Source organism: Nymphaea colorata, chromosome 12, assembly GCF_008831285.2.
Source record: "Nymphaea colorata isolate Beijing-Zhang1983 chromosome 12, ASM883128v2, whole genome shotgun sequence".
Taxonomy (NCBI): domain Eukaryota; kingdom Viridiplantae; phylum Streptophyta; class Magnoliopsida; order Nymphaeales; family Nymphaeaceae; genus Nymphaea; species Nymphaea colorata.
This window is the reverse complement of record NC_045149.1, coordinates 4536935-4550406: the sequence shown is the minus strand read 5'-3', so window position 1 is coordinate 4550406 and position 13472 is coordinate 4536935. Positions and strand designations below refer to the sequence as shown.

The following is a 13472-nucleotide window of genomic DNA, read 5'->3' as shown; positions in this document are numbered from 1 at the left end:
ACGATCGTTGAAAGCACCATAAACCATTATAACATTATAGATGGTCACTGCCATCTTGTGGTGAATGTTTTTTAATGAGATTGTTAATTTTTATTCATATCACAAGATTTGGGATTAGACATATTTCAACGTGTGTGTATGTGTGTGCGCGCCGGTCTAAAGAGGTCATCCATAAGTAATAGTGATGGTTTATGGTGCAGTCACATTTTTTGGGCTTTCAGTAATTGTTTATAGTGTTTTTAGCAATAATTAGCCATTCGACAACATCCCACATCCAAAAAATTTTGAAAATATATATATATATATTTCAAACAGTTACCATACATTCCGTTGATGGGAGTCATCTCGACAGATGACATCGATTCTGATGAGATTAAACAATAGAGATTAAGTAACAAATATATAAGTCAAGCTGCTTTTTCAAAAATCTGCAATCCTCCTCAAAGGAAGAAAGATAAAGAGAGAAAGAAGAAATACAAATAAGCTTATTTAAATGAAACATTTATCTTCGTTACTTTTATATTTGTCACTTTTGATCTCCTTAGAATCATTGCTATAGATCGTTCAAGTCTGGTATATAAGGATTGAATAATTGGTGAGTCCCAGACCATTTGGTCAGGAACAAAAACCAGACCACTCAATATTGTTAAAGTATTTGTTTTTTGTGATCTTAAAAATGTTTTGATGAGAATAATACACTAAGTTAATAACATTTTGAGTTTAACATGTTTCTGTTGCAATTAATAAATGAACAGCTCTTATGACTTCACATTTAATAATAATATAAACAATCAGTGATTTCTTTAAAAACAGCTTGAACTCAGATAAATTTTATGTTGAATTAGCATTTGTAAACACATTAAAATGTTAATATGTTGTTTAAAATAAATTTTTCCAACAATTTAAGAGGCCTAGTTTTTGTCCCTTATTTAAGTGGTATGGGATATACCAATTTTCCAAAGAGAGCTTTGTAGCTATCTGTTTTTCCATACCTCTTCTCAATGTGGGTGTCCCTCTTATTAAAATTTAAATTTCAATTGGCTACTACATCATACTTCATTTTATGTCCGCATCCCATTTAAAGTTCATGGTTTATTTTAAAAAAGTCAAAATGTATAATTGTGTTGTTCAAAGTCAAACCCCTATAGATCATTGACCTCTAAATCATATTTCTTTAATGAAGGTATGCTTTTTATCTTAGGAAAGATCCCGTCATTCTACTTTAATTAACATTTATGGGAATGGTACGTATACGTCTAATTATGGTGTGCTTTTTGGCAATTACCTTTCAGAAGCCGCAAACTGATTAACATAAAATTTTATATAGCTGATGGATGGGCCTAACCGTAACTTCCCGACGAACCATCACCTTGCTGGAAGCATTCAAAGGCCTACCACCAAGAAATGGTGTTTATTTTCATGACAGCAACTTGTTGACTTGGAGAGGGGGGCCGTGTGGGACAGACAATGCAGGAAATTTCCATGGCAGATCAGGAAACCCCAACATCGAAGCAAAGTTTGAAAGAAGAGGTCAGAAGCAGCGTGGGGAACTTACAGATGACGACTCTGAGCTAGAGGATCAGTCCCTGGAGGTTGGTCTAGATGGCTAAGCAATCACATATATTATCTCGTCCGAGGAAGTTTTGAAATTGGTTTCACCAACTTTTTGCAGGAAAAGGCGTTTCGATCTGTTTCTATAGTGAAGGGCGGTGATCAGAAATGGCCTGAGATTTGCTGAAAGCTGGAAGGCTGCTCTAAGAACTGTTTGTTTCCGAGACGTCCGAGCCTTAGCTAATTCTTGTGGAGAGGAAGAACCAAGGGCGGCTTAGCTACCTTGGTCTCCATTAAGTTACAGCTCGTTCTGAAGCGCAAGTTTTTGAGGGCGCGGGATGCGGGTTCTCCAGCACGAGGGGACGGAGCGTGATCGGCTGTATGACTTCTCGGCTCCAAGCAACGAAATTCAAATATCAGAAGAAGAAACTACAGAGGAGGTCGAGAATGATTCTGCCGCTGCCGCAGAAGTCGTCTACGTTGCCGTCGGGGAAGTTGTGAAGGAGAGCAAGAGGAACCTGCTATGGAGCCTTGAGACGTTTAGAGGAGCTAAGTTTGCGATTCTTCACGTCCACCAACCTTCTCAGAGGGTCCCTGGTCCATGTAAGCCCAATATCCGACTTCTCAAACACTTGTTAATTTAATATTCCTCTGAATTTTATTCCTCCATTATTATCAGTATGCTCATTTAACTGTGTTGGGGACTCGTCAAATTCAGATAGTTAAGGTTTCCATAAACGAAAAGAGAAAGCAATGTCCACGAGAGAACTCGATCGGTTAGGTTGCTGGGAGGTTGAATCAATGTTGTGAGAAGCGTCCGCTTCACACAAAAAAAACTAAACTGCGACTCAAAGAGTTTTTTTTTAAAAAAACTCTTTGAGGCAGAGGTGCGCATGCGTCCCTGAAGCGTGCGCCTCTACCAAATGAGGCGTACGCCTCCATCAAGGGTACGCTCCATGTATGAGGCGCAAGTCTATTTAGTGTTTTAATTTAAAAAATTAAAAATAAAAGAAAATTAGTAAGGGGGCTTTTCTCATTAAACTATGTTTATACCCTAAATTCTCCTTTCTCAATCCCAAATCACTGCACTTATGTGAAATTGAAGATTTCTCTCCACGCTTTTGTCATTCTTTTTTCGGCTGTATGAGTTAAGCTATCGTTTGGAGATCGCGTCGAAATGGAACTGGCGAGGACTCTTACCAGTGAAGTTGTTTTCCTTCTCCAAAACCGACGATAGATTCTTAGCTACGGCAGCATCACCGATCTTAAGAGCATGGAAGTTCTTCATTTGGTTGGACATCGATGACATCAGGGTCGACTTGCCGCCCTCCCCTCTGATTGCATCTACTTGCTTGTGGGGATCATCACGGCTTGACGTCGCCCCATCTTTTTGCCTTACAAAATGAATGACCGTGAACTCAAACTCGTTTTCTTCATCCATGCGTTTATTTTATTTTACGTGTTCATCTGTTCATCCATTGTTAGGACATGTATCATGTATGTCCTCCTCCCACGTTGCCATGTGTTGCAGTATTGTTAGTTTATTATGTGTTCATCTATTTCCTTCATTACGTTTCTATGGTTAATACCAAATGTTATCATAAATTCATAATCATTTTTTAAATCAAATCCAAAAGGCTTATGATTCAGCAAATAAGTTGAATCAGAATCGTTTAAAATTTTGCGGAAAATATAAGATTCCTACAAAAGATAAAAAATAGTTAAAAATGTAAACACTTTATTGAAGTGGTCACAATACTAATTCAGCAACAATAATTTAATTAAAACAGAGGAAAATGTTGTGAAAGATGAAGGCTTACTTTATTCGAACCTTCTCACTCCTTCCCTCTCTTTCTAAATGTTTATAATTGCATCCTTAACTTATTATATTTTCTTTCAATTTTTTTAAATGCATTAGTTCATGCTTTTTTTTTTTTGTGTTTTATGGTAGCTATGTTCAATCATTTACCAAATCAGTTGAATAATATTTATTACATTATTTTGTTTTATATAAATAAATATAAAAACATCAAAAATTTACATTAACACAAATGATCTTTTTTATTATATATTTTTTTGTGGATGTTTTTTTGTCTTTATTTCTAGATTAAACTTGTTCTCCTTTTGAAAGAGCTTCTTAGTATTGTAGTCATTTTGATCAGTTTTGCTGTTATTTTTATTAATATTATATAATAAGCTTACGCTTTAATTAACGCCTCGCTTTGCCTAGCCTCATGAGAGGTTCAACGCCTCGCCTCGCTTTATCGTGATTGAGTTGAATTTCAAAGCTAATTAAGTTGAGTAAACTCATGAACACAATTGAAGACGTCACGATGTTGCACTTCCTGTTGGGGATGCTACATCTAACCAGATCACTTACAAATGTTCGCTTTTGTGCTGTTGGAATAAACAATTATTGTGGAGCTCTGCCCATGAAAGGCTACAACGTGACATTCGTAGACTTTCTGGTCTTGTTAACACTAGCTTTGGTTTAGGCTCCCGGCCGCTTCTGTTCTTGCTAATTTCATAAGGTCAGTACACGATCGAACCGGCGTTTGCTCGTGGGGATGATCAAGCGCGGGGCATTACCTCCATCTCAATTTACAACAAAAGCTTTAGAATGGAAGGAGCGGTACGCGATCACTGGGCAATTTTATGTAAGGTCATAATTATCGATATGTCTTCTTTGCGTAAAAGGGGGATCCTTCGTTAGAATGGAAGGAGAAGCAACTCGGATTATTTAAAAATTAAAAAGTGGATTTGCTTTATGAAAAGAAGACATCAATGAACTTCCATGAAATGGTTTCACTGGATTCAACCAATTGTCCCCATCGTGAGTTATCGTTTGAGAAATAGAAATCAATGCCATCAAGAAATTTCGTGTGATTATTTCTAAGATGGAGTTAGTTAATTATACACATTGCTATGTTATTGAACAGAAATGCTGATCTTGTTCCCTTATTAATCAAGGATTTTGATGTATGACATCGACCTTATAACGGCGGTTGTGGTAGAAAGCGAGAGGAACCAACGGAATATGAAACTCATTTTCTCAAAAAAAATTCTTAAGAGTTTCAAGGGGTGGTGGTGTGGCATTTGATTCTTTTGTAATTGATGCAATTTTATTAATTATTATTTTCATTCTTAAAAAATAAGAATTGGGTTATCAAACAAAAAATAATAATTTGAAAACTATGGTTCAATCATAAATCAAAATTCCAGAATTATGATCATAGAATTATGATTCAACAATGTAGAAATTTTTTCATTTTTCATTGAGGTACAAGGTATGATGCCTTTACTTCACTATGTTTAGGAGTTGAATTGCAAGCCAAAATCAAAATTCCAGATTATAAACATAAAAAAAAACTGGAATTTTCTTGTCAAATTTTGTATTCTACAAATTTGATTCTACAACCAAAATTGCAAGCCATCTAACCGATCTAGGATACTCTCGGAGTGAAATACGGGATCCCAACGGTGCCGAGTAGAAGGGTAGAAGTTAATCAGGGATAACAGGCTGATCTTCCCCAAGAGTTCACATCGACGGGAAAGTTCAAGTTCAAGAAGTAATTTGGAACAAAAGCCATGAACGGTTTCGTGGTTAGCATGGAGGCAATACTGAAATTTTCAGCGGGGGACGAATTTCAGAATACGCTTTATGGCAGTTATTTGACGTCCAATCTCCCATTTGATGGCCAGAGTCATTCACCATGGTACCGAATTAAACAGTTTCTTCCGTCTACTACATCTTGCAAATATGAAGAGGGAATCCAAACTTTAACCAACGGTCTGAGGCGCTCATCCAGTTCCTTCCCTGCTGTCTCACTTCCACCGACGGAAAAGGCATCCCGGCGACGTTCGCTTGTATGAATTGATAAGTATTGAAGCTTACTCTTGAGTGCCACTAATTTCGTCCATCGTTGGTCCACCTAATAACTCGTATTTCCTATTTGTTGGTGGCAATCTTTTTTGCTATATTTAGAACATCCTGAGATATTTATAATACTTCACCTTTATACTTTGTACGCATGTAGAAGCGAACGCTGTCACAGCGACGTCTAATTCATGGGTTTGAACAGTTTACTCTGCTTCGAGTTTTCTTTTTGGTGTACCATCACATGATACCAATGATGGGCCTTTGGCTTGCAGTTGGAGGGAAAGTTCTTGCAAGCAGCTTGAAACATGCAGAGCTGGTTGCGTATAGGCAGATAGAGTGGGAAAAGGTGATGGACGACATCAATCAGTACCTAAAGATATGTGATCAGTCAAAGGTTCTCTCTCTCACTCACTCTCTTTCATTCGAAGAACTGCTGATCCTTTCTCTTGTGTGATTTTCACAATTGCTCGTGCATTTAGTCTGCAAATGACGAAGTAACTTCTTAAAGAATGAAAAGGCTGTCGTTTCGTTGCTAGTCTGGGGCAGAACTCATTGGGTTGAGTTAGGTCTGCGATCACTATATGCAAGTATTATTTTTACATGATTTACAAGTTCTAAACAATATAACAAGCTCTATTCTCAGAACAGGTTGGTATTGGTTCCTTTTAACTTGGTGAGCAATAACATGTGAATGCTTCTTTCTTTGAAAAGGCAATAAATCCTTCAATTAGAAATACTCAACTGCCATGTCTAGATATTGAAAGGCGGATCGCCTTGGCCTTCCATAATGGAATAGTTAAACGGTTTGTTGTCATAACATTAGAACGTTAAAGCTTGACCAGATCCTGGCCAAAGAAGGACCAGGATGCAGCTGCAGAAATAGTACTTCAAGATCCATTGCGTATCCAAGGCCTTTTGCCATTAATGTCCAAAATTGCAATTGTATGCCATTAGTGCTGCATACTAGTAGTCAGTGAAATTAGTGATTTGAAAAGCTTCTTGCTGAAGTGTCCACCTTTTTGGTTTTGCAGGTAGAAGCTAGCCATCTAATTTTAAGGTCGGAAACTAATGTTCAGCAGGGGGTGGTGGAATTAATTGCTAGGCATGAAATTAGCAAACTTGTCATGGGAGCAGCTGCTGATCGAAAATATTCAGAGTAAGATATTCCATTCTTAATATGCAAGAAACAGATTTGATCAGTGTTAAGAAACTGGAGTTTTCCCAGTATTAGTGATAGTCAGTTTGGATCCTGAGGTATAACAGGGCACTGTCACAAGGTAGGATCAGATAGGAACTAAAGTCTAGTTTCTTTCAGGCTCAGGCTGCGAATCTTAGATGGATCAAGGTCATCCACTTGGATTCCAGCATGAGTTTTAAGTAATGCTACAGTTGCTTAAGTGATACACTTTTGATCTAGATGACACCTAGATCAAGAGTTTACTGAATGAGCGTGAAATTTATCTTTGTTTCCTACCAAGACTTGTATCTATTCTGTAAAACCTGCCATCGGTTGAGTTCGGCAGTGTAATTCACACCTTCTAATAGCTCATTGGTCTGCAGAAAAATGAAGGTTCCAACTTCAAAGAAAGCGGCATATGTCAACCAGTATGCCCTGCCATCTTGCCAAATATCATTTGTCTGCAAGGGAAAGCTTATCTACACTCGCGAACCCTACTCAAATGAACATAGGTCACGATCAACATGCTTGTCACCTGATACTGGGACTAGTACTTCTGGACCTACACCATGTAGAGGTAGATCTACAAGCAGGTCACCAAGCTACCGGAGATCACCATGGTCAAAATGGTTGTCTACCCGTGCAGCCAGTAACCCGAACTTCAACGTAAGACCAGAAGCAATATCAAACAGTGATTCTGGTAGTTCTCCAGCTTCTAGGTTGTCTATCGAGAATGCAATTCAGCCTTCCCATATGGCACATTCAGTGTCAATGGAGAATGGTAAAGTATCCCAGCCAGTGCAGTTGGTTCTGCCACTTGATCATGGTGCTGCTTGTACTGATGTTGTCGAGGAGGTACGTAAGTCTTCATTCTTTTACATATATTTCATACTAGGTATTAGGATACTCGTTTAATTGACTACAGGGATTAGGTGGTGAGCTCAACATCTAAAGCAGGCTAGGATTCGAAAGAGCCGAACCGCAGAGAGGGACATCACTTAACGTGCTACTTCGAGAGTTGATGTTTTACAACTGAAACATAAGATAAAAAAAAAATTGATTTCCAAGAAGCTCAAGTAGGTCTTTTCAGTGGTTGGAATGTCAGTAGAATTCCATTTATTCTGAAATATTATTGTTCATGAAACTGTCAAGGGAACCATTTGGAGTTATTGGTTCAGCCTAGTTTTAAACCGAAGTGTATCAAACCCTCATTGGGAGTAGGGAACTTTTCGAGAAAAAAAATTGAAGAGTGAAAGGCATAAATAGAAGCTCTAGTTGACTCCTCAGCAAAGGGGATGCAGGAGGGTTGGGGCACTGCAATGACAACTGAATTAATGCAGCATATTGATGACAGTGAACTACACTGCGAGTGCAGAAAGCATGTGCAAAGTGAATTATCAGGACACAATTACATCCACAACCTGCCCTGCTCATTGTAATCATGTATACAACATAGACTTGGCAAGGGCCTTTAGGGCCTATACCAGTGTGAGAGGCTGCTGTACCTTTCTGTCCTAGCTCAACGATACACTTAGTAGTGGTAAAATAATTTATAAGACCTACTTGTCCCTCTGAATTTATGAATGAACAGAGAAAACTAATATGCAACATTACCAAACACTAGTAGATAAGTTGTACATTCCATATGTGTGTCTCAATGTGTTCTGGATCGAGTTTGACATATTTTCCTTTGAAAGTCAGCTGAGTGCATGGTTCGAGTAATGGACCCTGTTTTGCATGTTGATCATATATATAATGACATCATGAATGTGTTTAGATTCTGGAGAACAAGGAAATACAAGAAATACTTGATCTCCTAAAGAAAGCAGCAGCAAAGGTGCAAAATCTGAGAAAGCAGGTATTTCTACAGTCCCAAGACTCTCAACGATGCCATCAAGCAAAGCAGGAATGTCTTGATGTCAGACATACTGTAAGTTAAATAGAAAATGCAAAATCTTTTCTGCAACCATGGTCTTTAGGCTTGCAGGGCTTGAGTTTTTACGAGTCTAACCAACATGGAAGTGGTGTGTTGTTTGGGCATTCTATGCTTCCTCCAACTGTAACAAGAAATTAGCTTTTTGTGCATGACAAGATGTATTTTCTAGTTGATTTGCACAATCAACTTTCTGTAGGACTAGGTGCAGCTTTCAATTTCACAAGAGAATATGTTCTTAGTATAAAACGTAAGCATGTACCTTCTTGCAGGAAAGGGTTTTCGGCTAGTGTACAAAGATTTGCACTGGAGAATAACCATGTCAAATTTTATAGGAGTTGAGACCAGAAAACAAATCAATTAGAAACCAGTATGGGAAATCATTAAACATGTGCAATTATATGACAGTGAACACAAATATTCTTGAAATGACTACTTGTTCTTACTAGTTGAATCAAGTTTGAGATCTTTTTCTGGACCAACTGGGTTTCTCATAATATGGGAAAAACCAAAGTTAAAGAATTGTGCTTTCTGGCTAGTTGGTTCTTATTTTTAGGAGCGACAGTGGTTACGCAGGGTAAATGACCCCCAAAAATTGTGGGTTCTACATTTATGCGGCTTTGTGCATTTAACGCAAACTCCATCTCGGTTGATGGTGACTTGGGAAAAATTTTCATGATGGCGATCATGATTATAGCTAACCTTAAATCCTTTTAAAGTCACACAAGCATTCATCTAGCAAGGGTTTTAAAAACTCTTAAGATAATTGACAGTTCTTGGCTCACAAAGGAGTTCAGGGAATGACCACTGCAGTTTTTCTATCATTACAGGCAAGAACTGCTGAAAGAGTACCTGTAGAAGAGAAAAGAGGCAGGAAACAAGATGAAACATTACTGCTAAAAGTGAGACTTGAATTGGATGAACTTGTAAAGCAGCAAGGAAATACAATGGCAGAGTTGCAGAAAATGTCAACTGAGAAATCATCACTCCAAGATCAGGTTGCAGAGTTGAACATTACAATTGCAATGGAACAAGGAAAGAGAAAAGAAACAGAGGAATCACTCTCTAAAGAAAGGCTGGAGTTTAAACACCTAGCAGAACAACACCAAAAAATGAAAGAAGAACTTCAAATTGTATCAAAGGAGAAATCTTTACTAGAATTGCAAGTCACCAACTGGAACGACACATTAGTCAAGACAGCAACAAAGTTGCGAAAGGTGCAAAATTCGCTCGAAGAGTTGGAGAGAGAGAAGGAAGTATTACAGAAGCAGAAAGATGAAGCTGTTAGGGAAAAGCTAGACATGCAGAAGCGCATGGAGGATGCTATCATGGAGAACTTGCTTTCACAGACACAGAAGGAAGATGCCCAAAGAGAAAGGTTAGAGATGGAAAAAAGGTGTGAAAAGATTCTTAAAGAAAAGCTTCAGATGCAGAATCAGAGGGACAATGCCCTCAACCAGGTTAAGGAGCTCCTCTCCACAAGAGAAGCTCAACAAGGGGAGGCCTCCAGATCAGTAGAGAGCTTCATTGAGTGCTCCAGTGCAGAATTGGTGAAGGCCACAGACAATTTTAGCACTTCAAATAAGATAGGAGACGGGAATTTTGCTTCAGTCTTCAAGGGAAAGATCTGCAACTCCACGGTTGCAATCAAGATGTTGAAGGCAGAGAAGATGTTGTGTCCATCCGACTTCCAGTCATATGTAAGGCTCCATAACCCTTCTTTTTCTGGTCAAGCAAGCTAATTAGATTTAACTAACTAATCAGCAACTGCCATTAATCTCAGCTGCAGAGTCCAGGGGCAGAGGCCAAGAGGGGGTTCGCAGGGGCCCATGCACCCGAAACCCGCTCCTCCCCCCCAACCCCCCGGTGGGAGCTTTTGAAAAATTAATGTCACCGTTAAACATTCTGAACATTTTAATTGGCCTACATAGAAATTTTGAAAATTATAAATGCCCCTCCTGGAAAAAAATCTGTTATCCACCACTGGCTGATTGGCGAATCCACCTAAGAATTAGATGGTAACATGACTCACTTTCTCATAGATCAAAACATCCATTTCTGATCAGGTTGACATTCTAAGTTGGATAAAGCATCCACACCTCCTGAATGTGATTGGTGCAAGCACTGATGCACTTGCCCTCATCTATGAGTATCTTCCTAGCGGGACCTTGGAAGACTGGTTGAACAAAAAGGATGGGACTCCACTGCTACCATGGAATATTCGAACCAGGATTTTTGCAGAGATTTGCTCTACTCTCCTCTTTCTGCACTCCCTTGGTGCAGTTCACGGAAATTTAGACCCCTCCAATATCTTGCTTGATTCAGATTTGCATGTTAAGGTTGGTGGTTTTGGCATTGCACGTGTGCACGCAACTCTCGATGAAGCAAACAGTCATTACAGGGATCCTGAACTGACTTCCCATGACTTGCCAACATCCAAATCAGATGTTTATTCCTTGGGAATTATCATCTTGCAGCTGCTTACTGGGAAACCTGCACTGAGGATAGCAATGTACGTGCAGAAGGCTGTTTCAGCTGGAAGACTGCATATGATCCTTGATCAGACAGCTGGAGTTTGGCCATTCATTGAAGCTGTTGAGCTTGCGAATCTAGGATTGAAATGTTGTGAAGTGTTTTGGGAGGGCCGGCCAGATATGCATTCAGAAGTCTGGAAGGTGTTGGAGCAAGTGAGCAGTACCGCAATGGAAGTAGTTGATAAGCCTACTTCCCTCCCTCGGCAGGACATTAAGGAGCCACCTGCACATTTTGTTTGTCCTATTTCCCAGGTTGGTATTGTGTACTTTCTATCCTTGTTCAATTTTTGTAGCATACAGTAGTTTGGATTGTTAATGGACTAGGTATATACAATCTACAGTGGATTAATCCAGGATCCAAATGGATAGTGGCTCGATCTTAATTGTTTTACTTGTCCAGAATCAACCATAGGTCCCTTCAACATTTTGCATCAATTATCGTTTTAGCTGCTTGAAGAAGCATGCGGTTGTTCTAAAAATGGCTGGCAGTGGCATCCAATACCCTGTCTCATGGAAGATCTTGTGCGGGTCAATGTGTAACTATGGAAAATGACTAGCATCTGTTAACCAATCTCATGCCTGTGTCAGATTCAACATGTTCATGCCTGGTATGGGCAGTTTCTTTTATTAAACATAAAGGTCGGACTAGGAAGAAGGTTCTGTTTCACTAGCATAGCAATAACTTCCAACTGTCATGCTGGTGGACGAATTAGAGCCAGAAGAGGCTTTATAAAATTTTGTACCAGACCTTGGTTCCAAGTTCCAACTAAAATCTGAAAATTTTCAATGTATAAAAGCCAAGAGACCACAGCACACAAGTTGTTTTGCTGGGTACGACACATGAAGCTAGTTTATGTGATCTTATTGCACCTAGATATGGTTCTTCATGTGGTAGGTCTGGTCTCAGCTCTCTATCCTGCTGCTTGAAATTGGTTGTGGACCCACATCCATCCAATTTTTGTGGAGCTCCCAAACCATTAGCACTTCCTATTCATGTTACACAGCTGCACTTTTTCAAATGTTAAACTGTATGGTCAAGATTCGTGTAGGCCATGCTCCTTTCAGACTTCTAGTTAAATAACCTTCTTCTACCCTATTGGAAATCAGTAGGTTTTCCTGGATGACTTGAGTCAGCATCTGAGATATTATGTAAACTCTTATCTATATTAATCCATACCTAAACTACTAAATTTCCCTGAACATCTAATAATTTTGAACGGAATACTACGTGGCCAGGTCATCTAAACTGTTAGCACTGATTGTGGAAAATGTAGGAAATCATGCAAGATCCTCATGTGGCAGCTGATGGTTTCACCTATGAAGGAGATGCAATACGCCAATGGTTTAACAGTGGCCACATGACCTCTCCAATGACCAACCTGAGGCTTAGCAATTCGTACCTTATTCCGAACTATGGATTGAGGTCAGCAATCCAGGAATGGCTTCAGAGATCTTGAGTGGTCATATTTTCTTTACTTGTGCAGCTTGTTTTCTGAACTGAAGACAGCTTCCTGGGATTCAGCTAATTATGTCAGAAGACAAGGTAAGAAAGAAAAAGGTGCATTGAGGTATGATTCACACTAGGCTTTCATTTTCATCCATGACAGTCAGGAAGAGATGCTGATGGAGCTTTCAGCTCCATGCTTGACCATGAGGTACGAAGTGTACTGATTTTTAAACAGCTGAGCTTGCTGTATGATGCCAACAGATGGAGCATAGAGGTGCTCGTGGTCTTTGATTAATCACATTACAGGTTGAAGCTGAGAATATCTCCAATCTCTCTCTAATGAGGCATCCAAGACTTAGTCTGCACCTATTCCAATTTATTGAGGTCAAGGGCTCAAATAGAGTCTCTTTGTGATTTTTTTTCTCCTGATTCTTCAGAGTGTTTAGGCTTTTTATATGTGCATGAACGGTTACAACTTGTCTCATTCTTATTTGTGTTTACCCGAGTTGGGGTTTCATAATAAATCGCATAATGTATATACTCCAGTGAAGTCCCATTAGCATTAATGATGCATCTTCTCCTTGACTGTCATGGAGATCCTTACTGTATTGTGTTTCAATGTAACAATGTTTCTCATGTTTCAACAAGTGGATGATCCATATATTTGTTTATGAGTTCTAAGTTGACATCCGACTGGAACAAGTGACTGTAAGGCATAATTAATGTTGGGCATCTTTATTCTACCCTGAATTGTTGTACTCCCAGGAACAAGAAAAGCCACTTCTTTTAACAGTTGTAATTCCTGGATCTATATAAGTTGCATAGCTACAACTAAGGTTATCAGCCAAGAACGTATTGGTGTCATCCATGGCAATGCATCATCTAATGCATTATATAGCATAATTGACAAAGATGGCCCTGCTTTGGTATGATGAAGACTCATCGGAGAA

The 13472-nt window shown here is 39.0% G+C and overlaps 1 protein-coding gene across 3 annotated transcripts; it reads left to right on the top strand.

Moving 5' to 3' along the window:
- Window positions 1–1576: 1576 nt before the first annotated feature.
- On the top strand, window positions 1577–13193 carry LOC116266234 (U-box domain-containing protein 33-like). Of its 3 annotated transcripts, XM_031647364.2 has the most exons (9): window positions 1577–1592; window positions 1673–2154; window positions 5704–5825; window positions 6463–6587; window positions 6992–7463; window positions 8386–8538; window positions 9372–10241; window positions 10608–11327; window positions 12350–13193. In XM_031647364.2, exons 2-9 carry the CDS (start codon window positions 1890–1892, stop codon window positions 12530–12532), a joined length of 2910 nt encoding a protein of 969 aa, XP_031503224.1. In that variant the 5' UTR covers window positions 1577–1592; window positions 1673–1889; the 3' UTR covers window positions 12533–13193. The 3 variants fall into 3 exon arrangements, with proteins under 3 accessions (XP_031503224.1, XP_031503225.1, XP_031503227.1); XM_031647365.1 differs by lacking the exons at window positions 1577–1592; window positions 1673–2154 and adding an exon at window positions 5004–5418; XM_031647367.1 differs by lacking the exons at window positions 1577–1592; window positions 1673–2154 and adding an exon at window positions 5004–5432.
- The last annotated feature ends 279 nt before the right edge of the window (window positions 13194–13472 follow it).